The following is a 25,076-nucleotide window of genomic DNA, read 5'->3' as shown; positions in this document are numbered from 1 at the left end:
GGCCATAGAGGAGGACATTACAGCCAGTCCTGATGAGACCTGATAAACTAGGGTCAGATGGAAGGAGAGGAGGACCTCCCCTATCAGTGGACTTAGAGAGGGGCAGGGAGGAGTTGAGGGAGGGAGAGGGCTACAGCTGGAAGACAAAGTAAATAAACTGTAATTAATATAAAAAATAAAAAGAAAAAACTTAGTGAGAGCTTATCTCAGAATAAAAATGAAAAGAGGTCTAGGGATGCCGCTCGGGGTAGAACACTTGCACAGCATGTGCTGGGCCTCAGGGCTCAGTCCCCAGGACTGCAGAAACAGCAGAAATAAACAGGACTAAAAGATGATAACAGAGCTGGGCAGTAGTGATGCATACACGCCTTTAATCCCAGTTCTTGAGAGGGAGAGGCCGGCCAGCCTGGTTTACAGAGAGAGTTCCAGGACAGTCAGGGCTACAACAGAAAAACCCTGTCACAAAAAGCAAAGCAAAGAAATAAATAATAATAATAATAATAATAATAATAGTAAGAAGGAGAAGAACAAGAAAACACTGAACACAGCCCAGAGGTGTGTCCCTTTTGGGAGCAGCTGGGGCTAGAGAGAACAACGTTTGAAGAACTTTGCAAGCAGCAGACCTGGACCCTGGCTACAAACACACTCACATGCAGCTCATCTGCCTGGATTCCAACAGGGCTCATCTCCCCAGCAATGCTCATGGAGCTCCAAAAGTGGTGTGTGTGTGTGTGTGTGTGTGTGTGTGTGTGTGTGTGTGTGCACCAAAGAGCAAGCAGCACAAGCAAAGATGGGGTGTACATGTGTACGGGGGCAACCTGCCCATAAGCAGCTCAAGCAGAGCTGCAGCACAGCACATGTCTGGGGAGATGACATATCTCATGAGAGAGGGGTCAGGAGGGGTTGAGAGAGCAGGCCTGAAGGACCCAGACAGCAGGCAGGCCGGGCTTCGGAGTTTTAAGCACGAAGAGCAGCAGAAAGACCGGCTGTAGGACTAACTGTGGCTTGGTGCATCCCCCACCTCTTTGGACTTTTTTCTTCGTTAGATGAACCTCCCAGATGCCTTCTTTCTGAGAGGAGAGACCAGGCAGGCCTGAGGATGTGTGCATGCCACGCTCGCTTGCCTACTAGCTGGATTTTAAGCAGGTCCTACAGGCAGCCATCTGCTGCAGAGGGGAACTTTGAGAGCCAGCTGGTCTAGCTCCAAGTGTCCTTTGCACCACACATCACACTTACTCTCCAATATTTATCCTATCTTAACCACTGAAAATGGAGACCTTTCTGAGAGAAGAAACATGTTTTCTTAAAGTAGCTACAGATCCAAATTAACCTCTGTTTTGGAGACCATAGGTCATTTTGTTTAATATTATTAGTTTTATAACTTTTACTTTTAAAATTAATAATTCCTTAATTTCATCAAATGTGTGGTCCAATTTCCAATTGCTTCAGATGTCCACATGTGCATGAGTGACAGAGTATGGTTTCAATACGATCCACACATTGAAATTAACTGTTTGGGAGGGACAATATTGGTGAATGGACTGGGCCTTATGCATGCCATCCTGATAGGTAATCTTTACTCAGTGTTCATCCTATAGGGTCCTGTGTACTGCTCTTATGATTTTCTTTCTTGCAATGCATCTTTTGAAGAAACTTGGCTGTTGGTTGCTGAGAGAGTAACTTCTGTGGAGAATAAATCTGCTCGTTGATCATCTGCGTTTCCTTACAGCGCCTTGACTCAAAGGCTTGATCACAGTCTAATTTGATTGGGGAAAGGGACAGGGTGGGGTGGCACTCTGCCATTATGAGGCACATGTTTGTCTCTTTTTGCGGTGTTTGTGACCTTTGATGGTCAATGCTAGAGCCAGCATTCATTACTGGAAATCGTGAAGCTGCATGGGTGCTCTCAAATCAGATGACCCCAGGCTGCTATGTTTACTGAATCTGTAACTTTGATGGGAATGGCTTTTCTACCTCCTCTGACAGTAATCACAGAGTGACGGTTTTCAGTGCATTTTTACTTTAACGCAGCTCCCTTGTCTTTTTGATTTGTCATTTCTAATCAGATCAGGCAATTAAGCTCATGGCAATAACAACAGAAGCTGGAGGGCACTCTGATCAACCACTAGCAAACTTGAGCACACATTCTCTGGATCCATGGCAGGAAATGGTCTTTGTTCTCTCTGGCACATACATGGTAGGTTCAGGACTAAATAAAGACATAAGCGGATGGCAAAACTGTCTTCCACGTAGACCCTGAGTAACTGTTTCCCCAGGGTTACTCTAACAGCGCAGTGATGCCCTTCCATCCCTGTCTTTAGGATACACACCCACTCCCCACTCCTGAACTGACTCTCTGTTTCCTGCTAACTTCCATATATTTGTGTTTTACAACACACAATACGCCGAGTCCTGTTTTCTTGGTTAAATATCCTTGTAATGTCTCCTTATACTGACCCTGTCTTCTAAGTCATTACAGCAAGACACTTGATAAAACTATGGTTCCATCTTCCAGATATCACACACCAAACAGATGTTAATTAAACAAAACAATAAATGAGTGTTTCTAGTGGAGAGGTTGGGCCAAGAGGACTGGGGCTGGAAATGTGTGACTGACAAGTGTTCTACACTGAGCCACATCTCTGCCTCAGAACTTTTAAATGTTCAAAGACATCTGAGAGCTGAGATCTAGCTCAGTCTGTCATGACCAAGGGTTCTAGCCTTACCTCTGGAGAAAAAAAGCACTGATTACTCTAAATTAACAGCGGGGTGTGGCACACAATCCCGCGTAGTCTGAAGGGGCCTTTAGGACATGGGGAAAATTCTCACAAGCACCCACAGACCACATTGAAGCCAACACAAATGTTCCATTCTGCCCCAGGACACTTTTATTTTCATGAGAAAATAAGCTCCTTCTTCCCTGTTCACCATCACTGAAGAATGCAAGAGCACAGCGAACTTTGTACTAGGCCTCCAGATACCTCCTGACCCCCACCCCCCATAACCCAGAAAACACGCCTATTCCATGTGGGAAGGACACAGAACAATTCCATGTCTTAACAACAGAAAAACGGAGGTCACTGACTCAAAATTGTCTCTGACTTCTTTTGGTAAGTTTACAAATTGACATATTCTCTTGGATTTAAACGGCTAAATATTCACACTAATGAAAAATGTTAGGCCTTGAGGCCTGGCTGGCAACTACGAAATTCAAGGCCGTCCATCTCATGTCATGAACCAGGGTGTCCTGTTCCCAGGACAGAATCCCCATGAGCATCACACATGGCTGGGTTAAAAAGATGGGTTCCGGGGCTGGAGAGATGGCTCAGAGGTTAAGAACACTGGCTGTTCTTCCAAAGGTTCTGAGTTCAATTCCCAGCAACCACATGGTGGCTCATAACCATCTACTGGTGCCCTCTTCTGGTTCTCAAGCACACATGCAGGCAGAATACTGTATAAATAATAAATAAATTAAAAAAAAAAAAAAAAAGATGGGCTACCGTGGCAGCTCAGTCTCTAGTAAGGGGAACATGGGCTGTCTCTGACATGAACTCAGTGGCTGCTCTCTGATCACCTCCCCATGAGGGGGGAGCAGCCTTACCAGGCTACAGAGGAAGACATTGCTGCCAGTCCTGATGAGACCTGATAGGCTAGGGTCAGATGGAAGGGAAGGAGGTCCTCCACTATCAGTGGACTGGGGAAGGGGCATGGGAGGAGATGAGGGAGAGTGGACGGAATTGGGAGGGGATGAGGGTGGGCCTACAGCTAGGATACAAAGTGAATAAATTGTAATAAATAAAAAATTATATTAAAAGAAAGGATGAGCTCCCACGGGCTCAGTAATTAAAAGCACTGGCTGTTCTTCAAGAGGACCCAGGTTCAATTCCCAGCACCCACATGGCAGTATACAACTATCCATAACTCCAGTTTCAGAGGATCTGACGCCCTCATCTGGCTTCTGCTGGCAACAGGCAGGCATATGGTGCATAGACATAAACGTAATCAAAATGAAAAAAAAAAATAAATTTAAAAAGAGAAGGTAGTGTCCTTATGTAAGAATTCCAAAGAGTGGCAGAGAAAAAAACCAGCATTTTTCAGCATTTTATGTATCTGTGTGTGAGGTGTGAACAAAAGAAAACTCTGAGGAAGGCCAAGACACCGCCCTCAGTGCTGGAGGCGGCTAACAGTCCAGAGTGGCTACTGAGCACATGTGATGAGGAGTGTTAAATCAGACTAAAATTTAGTTATATGAAATTAAAAACTGAAGCAAGATTTAGACAAAACTTTCACAAAATGTCCTGAAATAATCTGGCTAACTATATTTTTCAATTATAAGTGTTATGAAATCCTAAGACCAAGTTCATTTACTGAAACTTTAGTACCAAGATGTGCTCTAGCTAAAAGGCATTCAACTCAGTCCAAAGAAAGGTCACAGTCAGCTAGGTGCAGTGGTGTGTGCCTTTCACTCCACTAATGCCAGGGTACAGAAGGCAGAGGCAGGTGGATCACGATGAGGTTAAGAGCAGCCTAGTCTGCAGAGTGAGTTCCAGAGTTACACAGTGAGACTTGAAACAAACCAAAACAAACAAAAAACCCCACCACCACACCACCACCACCAACGACAACAACAAAAGGGGAGGGTCACAATCGATATCAATATATTAAATTACAGATTATAATGTAGAAATAATAACTTATATATATTTAGCAAATAAAACAAAACACTGAATCAAAAATAAGTGTCAAAATTACTTTTACCTATGATTGCCTAAGAAAAAAATCTGGCTATTTAGTGAAAAAAAAAAAAGAGGCCATGAATTTGAAGGAGAGTAGGTATACAGTAGGGTTTAGAGGGAGGAAACAAAAGGGAGAGATGTAATTAAATTATAATTTCAAAATTAAAAAAATGCCTTTTAAAAAACAAAAGCATGTGGCTTGCACTGTTTCCATTGGACAATGCTGGGTTAGACAAAGGCTTGAAAAGAAAAAGCTTCCTTTAAAATACACTGTCCACTGGCCACACTTCCCGGTGTTAGTCAAAAGGGTTTCACTGTTTACGTACATGGTAGTATGAAATCCTTTGCACAAATCCAGTAGACAGTGCATGGGAAATGCTCTGGGTATTTGAAACAATTCCAGCAAATGTCTAATAAGACACAGGAAAGGCTTAGAGTATGCTTAGAAATGTTAGAGTAAAGGGCTTTTTTTTTTTAATAGCAACAATTTTTTTAAAACGAACTTCTATTTATTATGAACATTCTTCTCTCCTCTTGCCATGCCAAAAGAAATATATAATTAGCAGAATGAGTAATTAGTTAGTTGGTGACCAGATGGCATGGATGAAGGACAGCACCTAAGGAGGAGGTGCAAATGGAAACGGCAGGTGTCTAACCAACACGCCCGGGGAATGCCAACACCAGCAGGTACATCATCATGAGAATTCAGCCAACTGTGCGCACGATGTGGAGATAAAAATGACAGTAACAGGCGTCCCACCGTACTCCAGAAAGCAGAGCTGGGGGAGGGGGCCTGTGCACAGCCACCACCCACCACGCCACTGCAGATCCATGCCTACCTGTAACAGACACTCTCGGTGCAGGGGTTATGAGCCCGGACAATGACAAAAACATGCTGAAAGTGAGAGCGGATGTTTTTAGGGCTAAATGGTTGCGCTCCAGGCTCTTGGAAAACTATTGTCACAATGTCGTTTCCGATGTGCCGCTTCCTCAGGAGCTACAAGAAAACAAGCAAGCACCAATGTAAGTGCCGACACTTGGAGACACCCTCCCCCACCCCCTACATTGAAGGTGCCTATTCTACATCATGTACTGGTGCAGGTGATCACAGTTCCTGTCAACACTTTAGCCTGTCTTAGCATCCTCTCCAAGGACGAATGTGGAAATGAAGATTCTAAAATTTGCATAAAGGATACAGCCATTCAGATAAAAATAACTAATAGCTGACATGTCCAGATCCTCAGTTTCTATAGCAACAGCTGTGTTCTTTTTTTCAGAGAAGAAACTTGCCATTGGGGAAGATTTTTAGAGATGAGGAATGGCTGAAGTAATTACAACACAATTATGTCACAGTTTCCTTTACAGAAAATGTGGAGAAGAGGGGTTTCCTGGTAGACAGTGTGTGTTGCAAGCTGGGAACACAGAAATTAGTACTATTCCACAAGTAGTAACAATTTAAAGGCAGGTTAGGTTTCAGGTTTGAAAAGCTTCCTTAATTACAGAGAGCTGCTTCCGACCACCTTCTGATTCACGCTATACACACTCTGTCATGGTTGTCAAATTCAGGCACCTGGAGCCAGTCAGTGCCTTCTGAGGAGGCTTCTGAGATAGTGTGACTACAGTGTAAGAAAACTGGAGTGATCACCTCCCCCTAGGGGGGCAGCCTTGCCAGGTCCCAGAGGAAGACAATGTAGCCAGTCCTGATGAGACCCAATAGGCTAGAGTCAGAGGGAAGGGGAGGAGGACCTCCCCTATCAGTGGACTAGGGAAAGGGCATAAGGGGAGAAAAGGGAGGGAAGGTGAGATTGGGAGGAGATGAGGGAGGGAGCTACAGTGGGGATATGAAGTGAATAAACTGGAAAAAATAAATGAATGAATCAATGAATGAATCAATGAAATTTTTTTTTAAAAGGAAAAACTGGAGTGACGTTTATGTTTCTCATCTTTGTTTTATGGAAGCTCTCCAAAGAGCGAAACAACCGAACATGGCAGCAACTACCTATGCTGCACACAAACCTGCACTCACACAACTCAGTTTTTATTTAAATTCTCTAGGGACATTAACACATGTAAATTACACAAAACCAATAGCCTCGTGCTGGCTGCCAGCTGGAAGACAGCTGCCTTTTAGATTAGAGTTGGAAGTTTGGAGAAAAATGTTGGTAAACATACTTACAAAAAAGTGAACTATTTTATTTTATGGTCTGAGTGTCCTGCCTACACGTCTCTCTATGCACTACCTACATGCCTGATGTCCACAGACGCCAGCACAGGTGTTGGATCCCCTGGAACTGACGTTACGGATCATAGTAAGCTACCAAGTGGTGTTGGGAACCAAACCCGGGCCCTCTGCCAGGCTGCCCAGCAACTTCTCAAATCCTGGGAAACAGACTTTTAACCTCAGGGACTTGAAAGCAGTTCAAGTTATCTTCCAGTGAGACAGTTTGCTTCATTTCTAAACAACAGGTACTATGGAAATGAAGCCTGGTTTGATTTGATTGCTGTCGAGAATGTGGCAGGCAAAGTTCATTACTACTGTGAGACCATGGATAAAAACAAATATCACCTCTATTTCCACACAGATGTCATTATCTTTTTTCTGCTAAATCATTCTTTAATATATCTTGATATGTGGAATTCATGTTTTAATAAAGGACTCAAATCCACTTGTCTTATGCTAAATGTAAAAAACTATTCATTTTAAAATAAATATAAACTATTTTAAAAAGATATGTTCTTAAATATATTTCTAAGTATAAAGTTATCTACACAGAAGAAAACAATTAGCTAGAGAATAAAAATTCCTAGTATGTAGCAGTACAGATTACCTTCATATTTTAACTTAAGACTAATATTTTTGCCTCCGTTGCCTCCCCAAATTAAACCGTGTACATGGTTGCCACTGAAATGATAACTACTGTGCTCAACAACTCCACCCTGGTATTAAATGTGGTACCCTGACAAATCTCATGTTTTTCTTCAAGTGACAGAGCTCTCTCTCCACAGATTATCCATTAATGTCCACTGACTGGTCAGAATGAGTTTACTTGTCTCTCTTAGAATGGTGCTTTCACTCAGTCTACCAACTGTCCAGAGACTGTAGATCAGAGAGCTCATCTTCAGGTGGCTTACTGCAGCCTTACGCTGACCCACCATCGGGTTTCCTCTTTCTGATCACTTTGGTAACTGGCAGGAGTGAGGTCAGCTGCATGATGGACTAAGGAAGATCTCTGGAAGAGCACCAGCCATGTTCACCCCACAGCCGACAAAGAAGCCACCCACACCCACCAGAAAGTCAAGGGAAACTGGACCAGTTTGCAGTCGGTAAGGAAGGAGAGACTGTCCACTTCTGCCTTCTTCTCAATTTGTCTGACGTCATTTATTTTGAAATACTCTCCCAAACCGTAACTGCCAATATCGTCCAAAAAGTATTGTTAAGTTTCCATTTTTCTCCATGACAGTCTGCCGTATCCTAGTTTCTTCACTTCTCTTTCTGAGTTCGGTGACTAGGCGTGCCCCTGGATCTCTGCAGAACTCTGTATTTGCACTTGACCTTATCGAGTCTATCCTTCGCCATTTCCTAATGCTCTAGACCCCACCGACACTCGCCCTGCTATTTCTCCCTGTTGTGTTCCATCTCCCTTGGACTCGAGAGGAAACATTAGTGTTTCCCTGTTTTAAGCACTGGCCTCTTGAGTAGAATCTTCACCCACTCGTGTAGGTCCTTTGCAACCCTGCAGAGTCATCCAATCACAGTGATTTCAATTTGTTCCTGTCAGATTGCATGAAAACCTCAATCCCTGGTGTGAGAAGCAAACGATTAATTCACAAAGCCATCCAGCTGGCTGTTAACCTAGAATCTGAGTCTCTTCATTTGTTTTCGGTTCACTTGCTGTTCCTTGCTTCCATAAAGCACGGAGCGTCCTGCTGCTGTGACAGGTGCGATACTAAATCCCGGTTGTGTTTTACGAACTTGCCACTTAGACCACGGGGAAAAAGCACAGCCACTGAACACGGACGACAGAGCACCTCTTACCTGTTGCTTGTTGTTGGGCGTGTAGGGCAGCATGGTGGAGACGTGGAACATAATTTCGTAGTCTTTGTAGGTTGTGTACAGAGAGTGGGTCCCCGTGGAGTCAGCTACAGTTTATAAGAAAGAAAACAACAACTGATGAGATGACTGCAAGAGACGGCTTTAAGAAGCATCCCCTTAAGAGAATGGCCTTGGAAGATGACTTAGGGAAGAAAGAGGCTACAGAAGACCTATCTATGAGAGGGGTTTTCACGCATTTGGGTGATGGGGTTTAAACAGCCAATTCTCCCTTGAAGGCCTATGAGGTCTGTAGATGTGGGCATTTTCTCAGAATATCCGTGAATGCATAAACTAAATTACTCTCAAACAACCAAACTGGGGGACTGGCTAAAGTGCTTGCCCCACAAGTGAGAGGACCGTCAGTGCTGACCAGCTGTAATTCTAGCAGTTAGAATGAGGAGAGAGGGTTTCAGCAGAGCAAGCTGAGTAGCGATCAAGGAAGATACTTAATGTCAACTTTTGGTCTCCACACCCACACACATTCTTATGCAGGCATGTCTGCATTCATCCACACATGCATGCATCCCATATGTGTGTATATATGTTAATACATCCATGAATGAAAAAAGCTAATCATCAAATAATCTAAAATATACTATTGCCAGGCATATTGGTGCACTCCTACAATCCTTCTACTTTAGAGGCTGAGATAGGAGCATCACAAGTTCATGGCAACTCTGGGCTACATTGTAAGTTCCATGCTAGACTGGACCATATATAGCAAAGTCTTGTCTTAAAAATAGAATGAAAATTTAATGTGGCTTTTAAAATTTAAAGTGGTAAACAAATGCTACTATAAAGATTTATATTGAGATCCAGCAAATGGCCTAGCAGCTATTGCAGTGTGGTGAAGTCATGAGCATAAGCAACGTTACTGTTGATAGATACGATATCAAATGTCTATTTTCTGCTGGCAACAAAACCACAGGTGACTGGCTGTCTATGCTGACAACTGAAGGAAATGCTAAATTCAATCTAGGGCTAGTAAAAAACAATTTTTCCATTTGCCCTCCCAGAAATCAAGAACTAAGTTCTTTGTGTTTCCAATTCTACTAGGAGTGGTAAGAGACTACCCCTGGAGAGCAGGGTCACAGCAGTGCCCTAAAATTCTAAAGGCTTGACGCCGTGCTGTACGCTCACTTCCCCTAAGGAAAAACCACCTCAATACAAATACCTAAATACAAAAGCTTTTCCCATCAGGGTACCCACAAACAGGGGGAGGAAAACCACCCAGCTGAGAGCCTGTTGAGTCGGAGGTCCTGGAATAGGTTGCCTGGAGAACATAAGACCATTCATTCTGAGTAGACTAAAGCCACCAACCACACTTTTGAGGACCCAAAGACTTGACTGCACTTTAGTAAATGGTGCCTATTGTGTTTTAGCAAATGACATGGCAAGACAAAAATCACTGGCACATCTAACAGGCAGTAGCTCTCAAAATCAGCATGCGAGCATTTGTCGGGGAGCCACTTTAAAAGGCAAAATCCCTGGCCACACCCAGGGAAGCTGCACAATGGGTATGAGGCCACCAAGAGGAGTCTAGTTTCACCAGCTCATCCACATTACTCTGGTGCAGGAGTTCCCACTGAGCACTGAGGTACTGCTCCAAGCAGATTATGACGAGACTCTCAGAGTTAGAGCCATGATCCTGAGCCCTGAGCTTTAGGCTGGAGCGTACTGGAGGTTCTTCATTTTGAAGCTCATGAAAAATGCAAAGAAATAAGCTAAATATAGAACAAAGCAAAAATGACTTCAAAATTGCAAAATACATGGCAACATGTAAGTACTCAAGAAAAAAAAATCTCATAAATATTAATGATTACCGCCACAAAAGACCATTAATCCAATGAAGTGTCCTTCTCAACTGTTCATGGCTGGTTTTAAGTGTGAAGAACTTATCTACAGTTAGGAAACTGCTATAAATATCTAAAGATCACCTGCTATAAATGTCTTGCAAGACTCTGAGATGAATGCGGCAGCTCTGATGTGTTTCAAGCTGATTTTAAGCAAAAGCCAATGAGCTAGAAAAAAAAATGCTGTCTCCAACACTTATTAACTGCATTTGTCTTGTAGGCATGGCTACCAGGAAGATGAAGTTCTCTGGACAACAACTTGATTTTCTACTTTTAGCCCCATCTTCCTCTGCACACCTCACTCCATAGAATGGATGCTGCCTGACCAGCCTTTTTCTTAGGATCTTTAGCAATCCCACAGTTTTACTAATATTTTGAACAGTTTTAAATTTTTTTTTTTTTTGCAAGGCTAGAGATGAGACTAAGGTCAAAATAATGAGACTTTCCTTTCCTAGAAAAAAGCAACTCCTCAATCCTGAGGTTACTACGTACATGATACAAATGTAAATCTCCCAGAGAAGAGAAAAGAATATTCTCATTATAGTCTAAGACGACAATACTCAATGTTCCTGCTATGCTTCTAGTAGCCCTGAAACTATCCAATTCTTCAGAGGATGACACTCTAGGAAATGAAGACAAGTTGATGGTTTTTAAATCTTGTTGAAGAGAATAGATATTGAGCAATCTTATGAGAGCTAATGCTATTAGTTAGATGGGCTCAATTCTTTGGTTTGGTTTGGTTTTTCATGGCAGGGTTTTCCTATGCAGCCCTAGCTGTTCTCAAAATCGGAGCTTCACCTCTGGGTCCCGAGAGCTGGGATTAAAGGCATGCGCCACCATCATCTGGCTAGTAGTAAACCCAGGCATGACTCAGGTCATCTGACAGTCATATGACCACCTCTAACTCATACCATCGGTGAGCCTCACAAGGCCCTGAACACTGTCACACTCAACAGTTACTTCATGAAAAGGAAATCCTTTAGCAGTCATAGACTCATCTGTAATCTAGAAACTCGGCACGCTGAGAAAGAAGAAACTCAGTGAGAGGGCAGTTTGGGGCTACACAGTGAGAGCTTGTCTCAAAAATCTCAAATAAAATGTTCACTATTCACTGTGGATGACTCTAAGACAGAATAACAGCCAATGCTGAGACAGGGACGACAGAATGCCACTGCACAACCCATAACAGAGCAGGAACAGCCAGCCGGTCACTCTTTGGACAAGACAGCGGTCAGCGGCGGTGCTTTTACTTGAAGGGGCTTCGAGTCTGCAGAAGCAGCTCCAAGGTGTAGCCGACACCCCTGATGATCTTGACTTTTGGATGATAACTGTGTGTGTGAATCTGAATAAGGAAAAATAACCAGGCATCCACATAACTTTGTCTTGAGCATTAAAGGAAAGTCAAGGCAGAGCAGATAGCTAGAATATATGTAAGTCTGCCTGATTTTTGGAAACTGTCTAGCTGTCTATCTATGGAGCCTGTGGGTGTAGTTGAGTGAGAGGGTGCTTGTCTGGGAGGTGAAGTTCTGGGCTTGATCCCTAATATTCTAATAAATAAGATGGCTATCCATCGTGGTGGTTTGAAAGAGAATGGGTCACATGACTCGTATGTCTGAATGCTTGTTGCTTAGTTGGAACTGTTTGGGAAGGATAAGGATGTGTTGGCTCTAATTCTTACCTCGTTTGAAATAGCACAATAGTTAAGTGGCTGTTTAAGATTTCCATACTAAAGTCAGACTTCACATACACATAGCGTTCCCTCAGATCAGTCAAAGCTCACAGTCAGGCTGGGAACAACATTGTTCTTCTGGAACAGCAGTGTACTTCTGAGGCAGGACAAGCTTTAGACTCGGGTCTATTTCACGCGTCAATGATGTAGTCACTTCTCTGTTGTTTGGTGCGCTCACGGTAGTGACAGTTGGGTGAGATAAAGTACTGCAAAATGCTAGCGCATAAGATTCTCAGTACACACACACGTCTTGGTTTGAAATTAAGTTTTAGGTCCAGGAGGATAGCTCAGCAGCTAAAAATGCTTTACACATACACCTGACAACCCAAGTTCAATCCTTAGAACCCATATGAAAAAGCCAGATGCAGAGGCATACATCTGTAATCCCAGCACTGCCAGGCAAGATGGGAGCCATGAGACCCACCTGGAAGACACAACACAGCAGAACCAACCAGTGATCTTGCCTTAACAAGATGAGAGGAGAGACGTGACTCCCGAAAGTCCTCCTGTGACCGCCACATGTACTCTCACACGTGCAGATGTGTTCACTGTCACAACCACCCCCCATACATACACACACCATACATCCACACACTACACCACACACACCTACACACCACACCCACATACATATACCATACACACATACAAACACATAGATCAGATATGCCTACAAACACATATGCTATACATACACGCACACATAAATTTAAGTTTTTGTTCAGTTAAGATTAAAACGTGTATTTTCCTTAAAAAGCACCATTTTCTTTGTGTAGTTTTCACGCATGTGTCTAGAACTCTGAATGGCCCTGTGTGTGTCTTATCCTTTCCCACCACCAAAGCTTATTCCTAACAAAGGACTGCTTTTCTTTATTGTGACTATTTTGCCGGGATACATGTGAGTATACCACGTATGTACCTGGTGCCCATGAAATGCAAGAAATGATCTCCTGTAACTGGAGTTTCAGATGGTTGTGAGATGGCTGTGAGCTACCACATGGGTGCTGGGAACTGAACCCGGATCTTCAGGAAGAGCGGCCCGTACTTTTCACCACTCACCTCTCCAGCCCCCAAGGCTCTGTGTTCTTTGGAAAGCCCAGTAAGTCTAGTCTAGACCCCTGAGCTCAGCGGCCCTTGGGTGCTGCTGAAACGCTGAGGGTGGTACATGACACTGCAGCGGAACAGGGAGGGCAGGGCACTGAGGATGCTTCACAAAGGGCCTCAGAGCTCCTGTGTGCTGAGCTGACGGCCAAGCATCATTCAGGAAATCATTCCCCAAATAATCATCCGTAAGTACAGCTTCAAATGAGGGCGGTTTCTAGCTTTCAAACAAATGGTGTGGTGGGAAGTTTATTTTTCTCTTGACTCTAGTGTGTGTGGAATTATCCAGAGGCTTTGCCAACCAAATCAGGGAACAAACAGGAAGCCAAAAAAATTCACTGCTAAACATTTCTGCAGAGATCTGCTCCAGCCAACAACATATTTATCTGAAGCTCATTTGTTTGCTCTAAGTCTTTAATTCTGAGATGAGAAAGTGGACTTTGTAGAGACAAGTATGAAAGAGCAGAAACGGCTCGATTGTCTTCCCGACTCTCAGTGCACAGCAGAGCAGAATCTCACAGTTAGCAAGCATGATAAGTAGGACCATCTCACAGACTATGTGGGTATGCAGGTTCAAGGGCAGCAGGGAGAGAAGGACGGAGACCGAAACCGCGCATTCGTGATCATGCCTTCTCTGAACACTTAATTAGCCAACCACACCACCAGATCTGTCTTATTCCCCTAATGTTCATTAGCTCACGGGCATGAGAATGTATCCAAAGCCAATTTAGGTAGCAGTTTGTGGGGCTTAACAAAGATGGCATACATGCATAGATAGGCAAACAGGCAGACAGACAGACAGACAGACAGAATGAATGAATGAATGAGTGAATGAATGATCGAGTATCAGAATGAATCTGGAACTGCTGTCCCAGCCATAATTCTCACTATAAATTAGAAAATTTGCTAAAACATCTGACCCAACTGGTTTCAAAGATTCAACAAAAGATGGCATTAGACAGTGGTCCCTGTGGGGGTGGAGCTGGTAGCATGGATGTAAGTAAGGTGTGCTCTGTAACGTCCCAGTTCTCTATACAGGCAGACTTTTGGGACAGTGGCACAGGACAGGCCTCTGAAGGGAGAAGCTGCTATACAACGGAGGTCAGGAAGTCTGAGGTGGCTGAGGCTTGCAGAGTATTGGTACTGGGCTGAGGACCCAAGAGGAGCAACCCTCAGAGACAGCAAGGCTCGGCATCTGAACAAGGTACCTCCAGTACTAGGCTGAAAAAAAAATCTGCATATATACACGTTACTTCCCCAAAGCCAAACCAAGAAATAATCAGGGCAAGAGCTACCAGTCGGAAGACAGTGAATCCCAAACAGGCTCCGTGGAGATGACCTGTTTAAAGGATGGTGGTCAGTCACGACACACCACACCTCAGGAACACCACAGGCTCCTGTAGGCAGCTGTAGCCAATCTTAGCCAAGCCTTAGGGAAACCAAGTGGGCCTTCTGGGGAGTTCACTGATGTCCACAGTGGTGACATTCACAAAACGCAGCACCTCACAGGGAAGCAGCCAGGCCAAGTAGTAAGACTACCTCAGACCAGGGAGACAGAGACAGAAGTAACTGTCATAAACATGTTTGAACTGTCATCCAAAGAACAAGGAGAGCCTAATGAGGCTCCGAGAGTGGAAGATACAGAAATTATCAAAACAGAGCACAAAGGTGTGGAGAAAGCTGAACAAATAAAACCAGAGCCTCATCAGCTTTTGGTACACTAGTAACGTCCACAACCTGTGTGTAACCGGAGGCACACATGACAATAATAAAAAAATATTTTAATTTGGTAAAAGCTGCAAGTCCACAGATCTGAGTGAGCTCCAATGTAGGAAGGACTCTTTATGTACCTTTAGGAAAAGAACTTATAATAATCATGTAGCCTCACACTCACTATGTAGCCAAGAACAACCCTGAATTTCTGATCCTCCTGCCTCTGCCTCCTGAGTTTGAGAATTACAGACACGTGCCAACATGGCTCCCCCCTTCCCTAAGAACTAGATGAAAGAATTTCTCACCATGACAACAGAAAAAGACGTTGAGATCATGAGCGCGCACAGAGCTGCATCCTGCCTCCAGGAGCACCATGGCTGCTAAGGGGCCACTGGAGTGTGCAGGGGCTGACTTGCTGCCGATGTGGGCTTGTCACTATTTAATATGGACTTAAATACAAGACCTGCAGACTCTAGTCTTTGCCCTGCTAACCTGGGATACAAGAACTAATTCTGCATACTGTCTTTGGGGCTTCTGAGTGAAATACTTTCTGAGCCACATTCACTTTAAGACACGTAGGTACCCTGTTATGGCCTGGGTATGGTTTGAATGTGCCCACGCCCCAGTAAGCATGGGAGCAGTAAGAGGCTGCGGAGCCTTTCCAAAGATGGGACCCTGCAGGTTTAGGTCACTGTGAGCAAGCACTTACGACCTCACAGCTCTAACAGGGTAGGGGTAAACCCTGCCCGTCTCCCTAGTTTCCTGGTCTATGGTGTGACCTCCCCAACCTGTGAAATGCCAGTACCATGGTCTTATACCTCCAGAACTGAGCTGACCCATTTTTCTTTACCAATTACCTAGCCTTGGGGATTTTGCCAGAGCAAGGGAAAAAAAGGATGAAGGTATATTCTGTAAATGCAGAGAAAAAACTCTTCTGGATCTTCCTCAGTCAGAAGGACTTTTGTGGAACATATCATACAATTCTAAACTGTGCAGCCAGAAGCAGTTTGCAATCAGGTCCACCTTCCTCCACTGTCATACTGTCAGGATTTGGGGCTGAATGTATACAAAGGGCTTATTTTAGTGATTCGACTGCTTTAACAGCCACCACGGTACACTCCTGTCACCTCAGGGACGCCTTACCACATTGTCCCACATCATGACTTGGTGGCTAGGAAGGCAGACAAATGAACAGCACACATCTTATGGGCTCCAGCTGACCACTCGTCTCCAGGGGCAGGCCACCTTTTCAGTCGTTCTCTGCAGTGATGATCCACCCTGGGACATGCATGAACCCTGCGAGGTGGCTATCAGAATATCTGGACAAAGAGAGCTGAAGGGCATCTAATGATTTAAGATCTTTTGAGGCTGCAAGCAGGACCAGGCATTCACATAATATTTAAGAGGCTTGGCTATTTATGGCTTTTCAGAGTCTCTCTTGCACGTCCTTTCTAAGCTGCCAACAGCAAAACTATGGCAACAGGAAATTCCTCCCTGCAGTGGAGTTTATGAATGCTTTTCTGTTTTCATGAGTCAATGCCTTACTTAATTTCCTGTACAGAAAACTGGAGAGATTACTATAGGCTGAACACATATGTGCTAATCCACAGACCCTCTCAAAGAGAAACAGGTCACACCATTCAAGGATAGCCTGTGAGATAAACTGAAATCATCTCCATGCAGAGATGGAGCAAAAGTCTACACCCTGCCTCCTAACCTGACATCTAAGAGATTAGAAGTCCTCCTGTGGGCTCTGGGAAACCTTGTAAGTTTCCACACTGCAGTTAAACAGATCACCTCATCACTGGGCCTTTAATCAACATGATGAACCAAATTAACAAGCCTATTTCCATAGAGAGTCCTGAAACAAATGAGCAGAAGAAGTACTATTTTGGGGGAGGAAGAGGAGCAGGAAGGGCAAGGGAGAAGAGATAGGAAGTAGTGGCAACAATGGGATACAGCACAAAAATGGTATAATAACCTCTAAATTTTTTTACGATTACCTGAGGCTGAAGAGATGACTCATGGGTAAAGTTCTGAGTTTGAGTCCTCAGACCCCACATTAATAAAGATGAATATGTTGTCACAAGCGTGGTGACTGAGCACCGAGGAGGTGGACATAGGCCAATCCCTGAGGCTCACTGTCCAGCCACTCTAGTTTCCCTGTGAACTTCAGGTCAATGAGAGCCTGTCTCAAAACACAGAGTGCATGCTACTGAGGCACAACATCCATGGCTGACCTCTGGCATCTCCATGCACACACATATGTGCACACCTTAATATAAGTGTAGGCAACAGAAACAAAGAACTCCTAGACATTAAAAGAATACAGAAGAGGGCAGCAAGATGGCACAGAGGGTAGAGATGCTTGCTACAAAGCCTGGTGACTTGAGTTGGAACGCACATAAGGCAGAAGAAAGCTGAGTATAGTGACACACCTTTAATCCTAGCACTGAGGAAGCAGAAAGGTCTTCGTGAGTTCAATATCAGCCTGGTCTATATGGTGAGTTCCAGGTCAGCAGAAGACACATAATGACATGCTGACTCAAAAACAAACAAACAAACAAACAAACAAACAAAACAAAACAAAAAAAAACAAGAACAGACTCCACAAAATGTCTTTTGACTTCCACAGGAATTTGGTGGCAGATGTGGTACACACACATACACTCACAGGTACATACACACACACACACACACACACACACACAAAACACACCATGTACAAACAAACACATAATACAATAATATAAAAAAAAGAACATAAAAGTCTACAAGAAAGCTACGTAAAGGTTGGCTACTTCAAAGAGTACAAGGATTATATAATAAACCAATAAAAGTAAAAACTTCCAGGTCTTGCAACAGATTAAGGTCCTGGACTTTTAAGCTCCCCTAACACTCAGCTAAGCGAACTCTGCACCATCTGTGTCCGTGCCCCGACCCGTCCAATACACTGATGACAGCAGTGTATTGCAGTCCCATCCCGGCCATTTGGACCGTGGTCTTCGGTGTGACATTCGGTGTTCTAGTGTGACATTCCCCCCGGCCTCCTCCAATGCCAGCAGCTCTCTGCAGTAAGTGGCAGTGCTGTTTTCTGGGTGGCTTAGCAGACGCACATCAGCATGGCAGGGGAAATCAAGCAGAAGAGGAAGGTGTAAGTATTTCTTACTTTTGGTGTCAAGCTGTGCGCGATACTTCTCAAATCCTTTTAGCCGAACTCGTTCTCCCAGCAGCTGAAGGAATTCCTCAAAGGCTGGGCCGGCAGACTCATTATTGTACATCTCTTCCTCCGTGCTCTGGCCTGCTTTGCAGTACATGATGCCCACTTTCTGCTGATAGTTCAGCTGTGGAGAAAGGAGATACAGTGATGCAAAGAGCAACCGATGTGCACTAACCTTCCCGAGCTAACAAGTCCTGTGGGGCACACACCCAGCAAATGGACAGCATCCTTCGAGGGAAACCTTTTAATTCTTCTGTCTCAGATCCAAAACCTACAGCGGAACACGCCTATAATCCTCCTCAGCTAAAAGAAAAGGGCAGAGGAGTAAACTAGAATTGCTGCGTGTCATGCCATACAGCATTAGAGCAGATGGTGGGACTTGGGGAGATTCCTTTTCATGATTTACAAAGTATGAAAAGCTGAGGAATGGCCTGACCAAAACTGCCAATTAATCCTCAATGATCCTTCCCTTTACAAACCCGAGGCCTTCACACATTTAAAGGCGGGTATCTATTTATGAAAACGTACTTTAAAGTAAACTTTTGGAACTGAAAGTTCTGGTAACTAACCTGGTACTGAAGAATCTGAGCAGCCTTGCAGCACCACCACTCCAACAGTGTGCTAAACTATGCCCCTGTGTAGAGCTCGGGTAGAGACCAGCCTCACCAGCACACAGCTAGAGAAACTTCTCTTCCTAACTGTCCTCAAAGGCAAGTGCCTTCAGAGGGATTCTGGAAGGACATCTTAATGGCAGATCAGCTGGGGGGTAAATACCCATTTCACACTGCACTTAAGAGTGAAACATTCCCAAGATGTAACTATGATACAACAGTAATCAAGACACTTACTCATCACTGAAAAGCCTGTCATCCCACCAGCAACTTTCTAAAAGACACTGAATTCTCAATAAGAAGTAAATTTACAACTTAAAAATGGAGACACTAAGAACTAGGGTGGCCAAAGCTGAGCTCCTGACCCTCCACCATAATGGTGCTGTGGCCACTGAGCCGAGCATTTCACATAAGGTAAAAAAGATAAATGGGGGGGGGGGGGGGAGGAGGGTGCTGAGGCTGTCACTTGGTGCTGTGTTTGCCTAGCATTCACTGGATTCCAACCTAGCATGACACACAAGCTGGTCCCACAGTCCTGGATTCAAACAGTCTTCCTACTTCTGCCTCCTGAGCAGCTGTGACTACAGGTACAGCCACCATACTTGGTAAGGGGAAGTTTTAGCAGACAGCATCTATCAAATACCTGCTACCTGCCAAATCACGTACAAAATCAAACACACACTTATTGTCTGGTCCCTAGAACAGCCAACCAGCTTGATCCGACTCATCTGACAGCCAGTGAATGAAAGAAAAGTGATTTCTGCAGTCCTGCCCTGCTCCCCCCCCCACTTTAGACAGGGTCTCTCTGTGTAAGCCTGGCACTCCCGATATAGAACAGGCTGACCTTGATCTTACAAGAGACCAGACTTCTACCTCCGAAGTGCTGGGGTTCAAGGGGTGATCCACTAAGCCTGCCTGTCAGTCTTGTTTTATTCTGTGTCTATCACTCAACACATGAGTCCAAAGCCATTTATTTGCAATTCTCAAATTGAAAAATAAAAGAAATCAATTTAAGCAAACACACTTGGCAGCAAGAACTGATAACGCGTTGATATCCTAACTTTTAATTTATTCTTCTTGGTATGAATATTCATGTTTTCCTCAAATAAATATTCATGTGTCTGACTGTGGGGTGCTACCCCATATCACACAGGGAATATTAACATGTTGTGCGTGTATTTTATTATCCTACAATTTGAAGATTTCTGAATTCTCAAAACATTCAGGCCCTTGCCATTCGAGGCTTATGGGCATTTAGCAATGTTCTACCTGTATCAACATTCTAAGTCACATGGTTCAGAACAGCGCTCACACAGAAAAGCAACTTGGGAAAGAAATCCATTGCTTGCTTGCTTGCTTGCTTTGCGTCCTTTCACTCTGCTAAGGTGACAGGGGAGCACAACAATCCCAGATGCTAGCTTCACTGCTCAGGACCCACTCTGCTTACCTGTCCCTACACCTCTGGGGGCAAAGCGAAGCCCTGGTTTGATCCTCACAAGTAGCTGAACAAATTAACACAAGACAGTGTGAAAAACAGCATTTAACATGGCATATCTTTACTTCACTTTAATTGGTAAAAGGCATACATTTGGCTTGCTTGGCTTTGTTTTTTTGTTTTGTTTTGTATGTCACACTTAGGAGAAACAAAAAAAAAAGCAAGCAAAATATTAAAGTAAAACCACTGACATTTCAGCCCTGTCTCAGCTGGCTGCTCCAACTCTAAGACTGTGCTAATGCTAGGAGGGGGACCCCACAAGGAGGGTTTATCCTGGCTGTAGAGCGGAACTGTCCCAGTAGGTCTTTGAGGATTCACTGGGAGCGGCAGGCTCTCCGCTCATTACAAAGGCAGTCCTCTAACACAGTCAGCTCCCCAGTACCCCGTTTGAGGGGCAGCACCTCCTCCCTGAAGGGAGAACCATCAAAGAGATAGAGATCTGGAGACAGGAGGGAGCTCTGAGTTCCGTGCTGTCTGGCTGCGCCTCCCAGATCAGCCTGCACAGGCCACAAAACAAAGTCACCCTGCTCAGCGGGAAGCGTTCTATCACTCATGGTTTGTAGGATATTTTAAAGAACTTCTTACAGGCCTAAGGTTTCACTGGAAAATTCAACAGGAATCATTTATCATGTTAAAGAGTCCACTGTGGAGTAAGATAAGCAAGGAAACCTGAAAGCACCAGACAGGCAGTCTCCGGGAGAGGACACAATGTGCTCCTTCTACTCACTGATAGTATAGACGGTCAGTTCCACCCACAGACAACCAGCTGGTTTCTGGTTTCGCTGCTTTGAAAGGAACAGTGTTTTATAAGAGGATTAGGAAATCTGCTAGATTGTCACATTTTCTTCAGCTTAAAACTGTGCCAGATGCCACCTGCTCTATTCTCCTGAACTGACAAGATGACTATACACTCAATTTCTGTTCCAATTAAATCAAACGGAGGAGGCATTCTCTGAACTCAAGACTCCTCAAATCCTTAGCCAGGGACCATGTTTCCTCCTGGTATTTGTGGCACTGTGCAGCAGGTACACAAATGTAACACAAACATGCCCAGAAAATGAGCAGGTGCCAGAGACACCTGTGTCAGTGTAGGGTCTACGGCTTGAGCAACCCTGGAACCGCTGGCAGGTTCAATGAAACGGATCTTTGTTTTCTTTGAGAGGTGCAAATATATCTGTGTGGGCTTTGAATATGAGTATGCAATGTTTAAATATAAAATGCAAAACAGCATTGAACTGAGAGCTACCCTGGAAACAGGGAGGGTAAAAGCAGCATAAATTTTATTGATGAGAATGTCTGGGCTTTTTAGTAATGGAATACCATTCTATGCCTCAGACAACTGTTCCTCTGGGGCCCTGATTCAAGTGTCTGGTCACTCAACAATTTTGTTTATTTGTTTGTTTGCTTGTATTTTCAGACAGGGCTACTATCTAGTGCTGAACTGGAACTCACTATGTAGACCAGGCTGGCCTCAAACTCACAGAGATCCTGTGACCTGCCTCTACCTCCTGAGTGCTAGGATTAAAGGTGTGCACGACCAGGCCTTACAAAAGGTGCTTATGTCTATAAAAATTAACAATGCTAAGTCCAACAGGACAAAAGTCGTATCTCTATCAGAGGTCCACTGGCGGGAACAAACAGTACTAAATGATGTCCTTTCATAAAGCAGGCAATTCCACACAGAATCAAGAAAGAGATACAACCTAGGCATTCTTGAATTTTCAAATAGGGACGCTTAATATGAAATAGTCCCAAATCCAAAGACCTATACGATCTGGAAGGGTTTTGTTTTGGGACACTTGATGAAAGAGTACAAGCCAAATCAAGAATTCCTGCATACCTGAAAAGAGTGGGTCTAGCCAGAGTTCAGGATTAGCTCATTACACCTCAGTAACATGGCTCTCAGGCACATCTTACAAAGTCTAGCATTTTATCCATCTTCCCAGAAAAAGTCACAAGAACACTGAGGTGACCAACCCCACAAGGACAACCCACTTTTTATAAACCTTTAGAATTAAATGTTTAATCTAGACATTTATGAGGCATGATGTGTTAAGAGTTCTTTCCCTGTGCCACAGTTCTCAAAGCATGGGACATCAAGTTCTCCCGGGCCTCTAGATGCTCTCGCCTTCCTGTCATCTTCCTGAGGGCCAATGCCCACATCATCTCAGCAGCACTGAACTCTGCTGGCACCCGAGGAATAGGATAACCACTAGGCCTCCAGAGATGCTGCTGTGGCTTGGGGAAGAAGGGAGGACAGGAGAGCGTTCCCGTGCTCCACGTGGCTTCAGAACAGTGCAGGGAAGCCTTAGAGAGACCTAAGTACCCAGTGTCTGAGGCCACCTGTGGAAAACAGGATCCTGCTCCCCACCTGTTTATCCAGCAGTGCCTCCCAAGCACAGAAAGCCTCCTCAGACATCGTGGATTTATGGTTTTATTTTTTAATGTATAAAATCTTTTAAACAGTTTTGTTGGTGCTTATCGCGACTCAACCATGTTTGGCCTCTTCCGAATCCAAACCAGGAGCTGCAAAGAAAAGCCAGGACCTCATCACTGTGCCATCCATAGACTGGCTCCTCAGCCAGTCAACCTCCTGTCTACCTTCCAAGCTTCTTTCTCTGTGTCCATCATATATAATGTCCAAGGTGGTTGGCTGCAAAGAGCAGAAAGAGTGAGAGGCATTCTTCCATCTTTTCAGACACCAGAGTCTCAACTTGTTTTCTAAAAATGTTCTCCTGCTGCGTTCCCTGGCTCTTCTTGGGGGGTGGGTGAGAGCAGCCTACAAGGATCATCTCTGCCTGCTTGGCACAGGGATTCGTGGACAGTGGTCACTCTGGTTTGGTCTCTGTAAACATAACTCTCTCAACTTCTTCCTAAAGATGAGTCTCTTTACTGTCTTCCCAGGAGAGACTGGGAAATCAGTAAAGAACTTTTTTAAAAATTTTATCCTTACTGGGAAGTACAAACGAAAACACAATGCAAGAGAAGGAAGGAATGAAAAAAAGAAAGAAAAAGAAAAAGAAAGAAAGAAAGAAAGAAAGAAAGAAAGAAAGAAAGAAAGAAAGAAAGAAAGAAAGAAGCAAGCAAGCATAGATATTGGGTTGGGTAAGGAAGTTTTTTTATTTTTTTGACAAATTTCAAAATCATGTACAATTTGCACAGATTACAGGCTAATCTATTTTTACCTTTAGCATAATGCAAGTAAAATATTTCACACACATAACCTAATCTTATTCTAAGATGCATTGTGAAAAAATATTCTCCAAAAAGTAAAAAAAATTCATCTGAGGGTAGTCAGATGATAATATATACATCTAACTTGACACTGAGATAAATTTCAGTTATAGACAAAGAGTCTCCATTAGAGTATGATCTGGAAAAGGCTGAGATCAGCTCCGCTGCTAATCAAAAGGGAAACTGAAGTTTTTAATCCATCAGTGATAGAGCAACACAGTAGAGAAGTGGGCAGAGTGACAATGACTAGACCTTTGCAGGCATGAGAAGGTCTTATAAAACATACCAAATAAACAGGAACTGTTCAAGGAAACATGGAACCAAAACTCCTTGTGTATACTGGTAGTATCCGGATAAGAAGACACAGTAACACTGAGCACCAGCAATCCACGAATGTGCTACTGTGACAGGTTGAGCAAAGGGTGACAGGAAGAACTGAGACTCTCAAGTAAGCAAGGTCAGGTTCCTTAGGGTCTGGGCTGTCTGAAGACACGACGATTATATGAGACAGAATGCCTAAATTTTCACTTTGAGGCTGAATTTCACAGATAGCCCATAATTTAAAACCAAGAAGGGTGAACTGTCTGCCCAATCAGCCACTGTTTTCAGACTATGAATGAGCCCTTACTGTCTGTGGCTCTCAGGCTTGCTGTTCTTCATCCCTGCTTTCTTGCCACAGCCTTGGGTCCCCAATGCTGAAGCCATCGGTGACAGGACCCACAGGGTCCTCCCACCCTGTCATCCAGTCAAGCCTCAGTCAGGCAAGCATGGGTGGCCGGCGCACAACAAGCAGCTGCACCTGACGGCTGGCAAGTGTGCTTCCTGAGGAGGCATCCCCGGGGCCAGGAGTAGCCTGGTAGCATCTGAACAGCAAACAGGCACTGGCTACTCCCATAATCTAAGAGATTTCAATTTGAGGGATGTCATTGTTCTGCCCAAGCACCATTCATGGAAAATTGGTTTTAGATAGAGTGTTTTCCCTATGGGTCATTTTTTTTTTTTTTTTTTTTCAAAACAGGCTGCCTGAATAGAGACAAGAGTGGCCGGTCAAACCCATTTAGTCTCACAATAAAGTAATGCGCCCTGGCAGTGAGCAGAAAACAGCAGCATTCCAGTCATACCCTATCCAAAGATCGGCGCTATTCAGTAGGAAAAAGGCACTGCCATCTTCCCGACAGCCATGCTTAACATGCTGCAGGCGTACAGTAAAGTGGCGAGGCTTCCTCATGGGCTTCAACAACTTGAAAAGTAATCGCTTTAAAAAATTGAGAAACACATCTTTTCATTTCAA

General features: G+C 44.1%; 1 protein-coding gene across 13 annotated transcripts in view; it reads right to left on the bottom strand.

Moving 5' to 3' along the window:
* Sipa1l1 (signal induced proliferation associated 1 like 1) overlaps nt 1-25,076 on the bottom strand; it is a 290,762-nt gene that overhangs the window by 66,054 nt on the left and 199,632 nt on the right. For all 13 annotated transcript variants that reach the window (XM_021653798.2, XM_021653855.2, XM_021653864.2 and 10 more), the window contains 3 exons: nt 18,395-18,569; nt 8,773-8,876; nt 5,576-5,733 (listed from right to left, as the gene is read on the bottom strand). In XM_021653798.2, coding sequence (XP_021509473.1) covers nt 5,576-5,733; nt 8,773-8,876; nt 18,395-18,569 — 437 coding nt within the window. The remainder of the gene's footprint in view (nt 1-5,575; nt 5,734-8,772; nt 8,877-18,394; nt 18,570-25,076) is intronic.

The sequence above is a fragment of the Meriones unguiculatus genome, chromosome 7 (assembly GCF_030254825.1).
Source record: "Meriones unguiculatus strain TT.TT164.6M chromosome 7, Bangor_MerUng_6.1, whole genome shotgun sequence".
Taxonomy (NCBI): Eukaryota; Metazoa; Chordata; class Mammalia; order Rodentia; family Muridae; genus Meriones; species Meriones unguiculatus.
The sequence above is the reverse complement of the archived record's forward strand: the minus strand, read 5'-3'. Positions and strand labels throughout refer to the sequence as shown.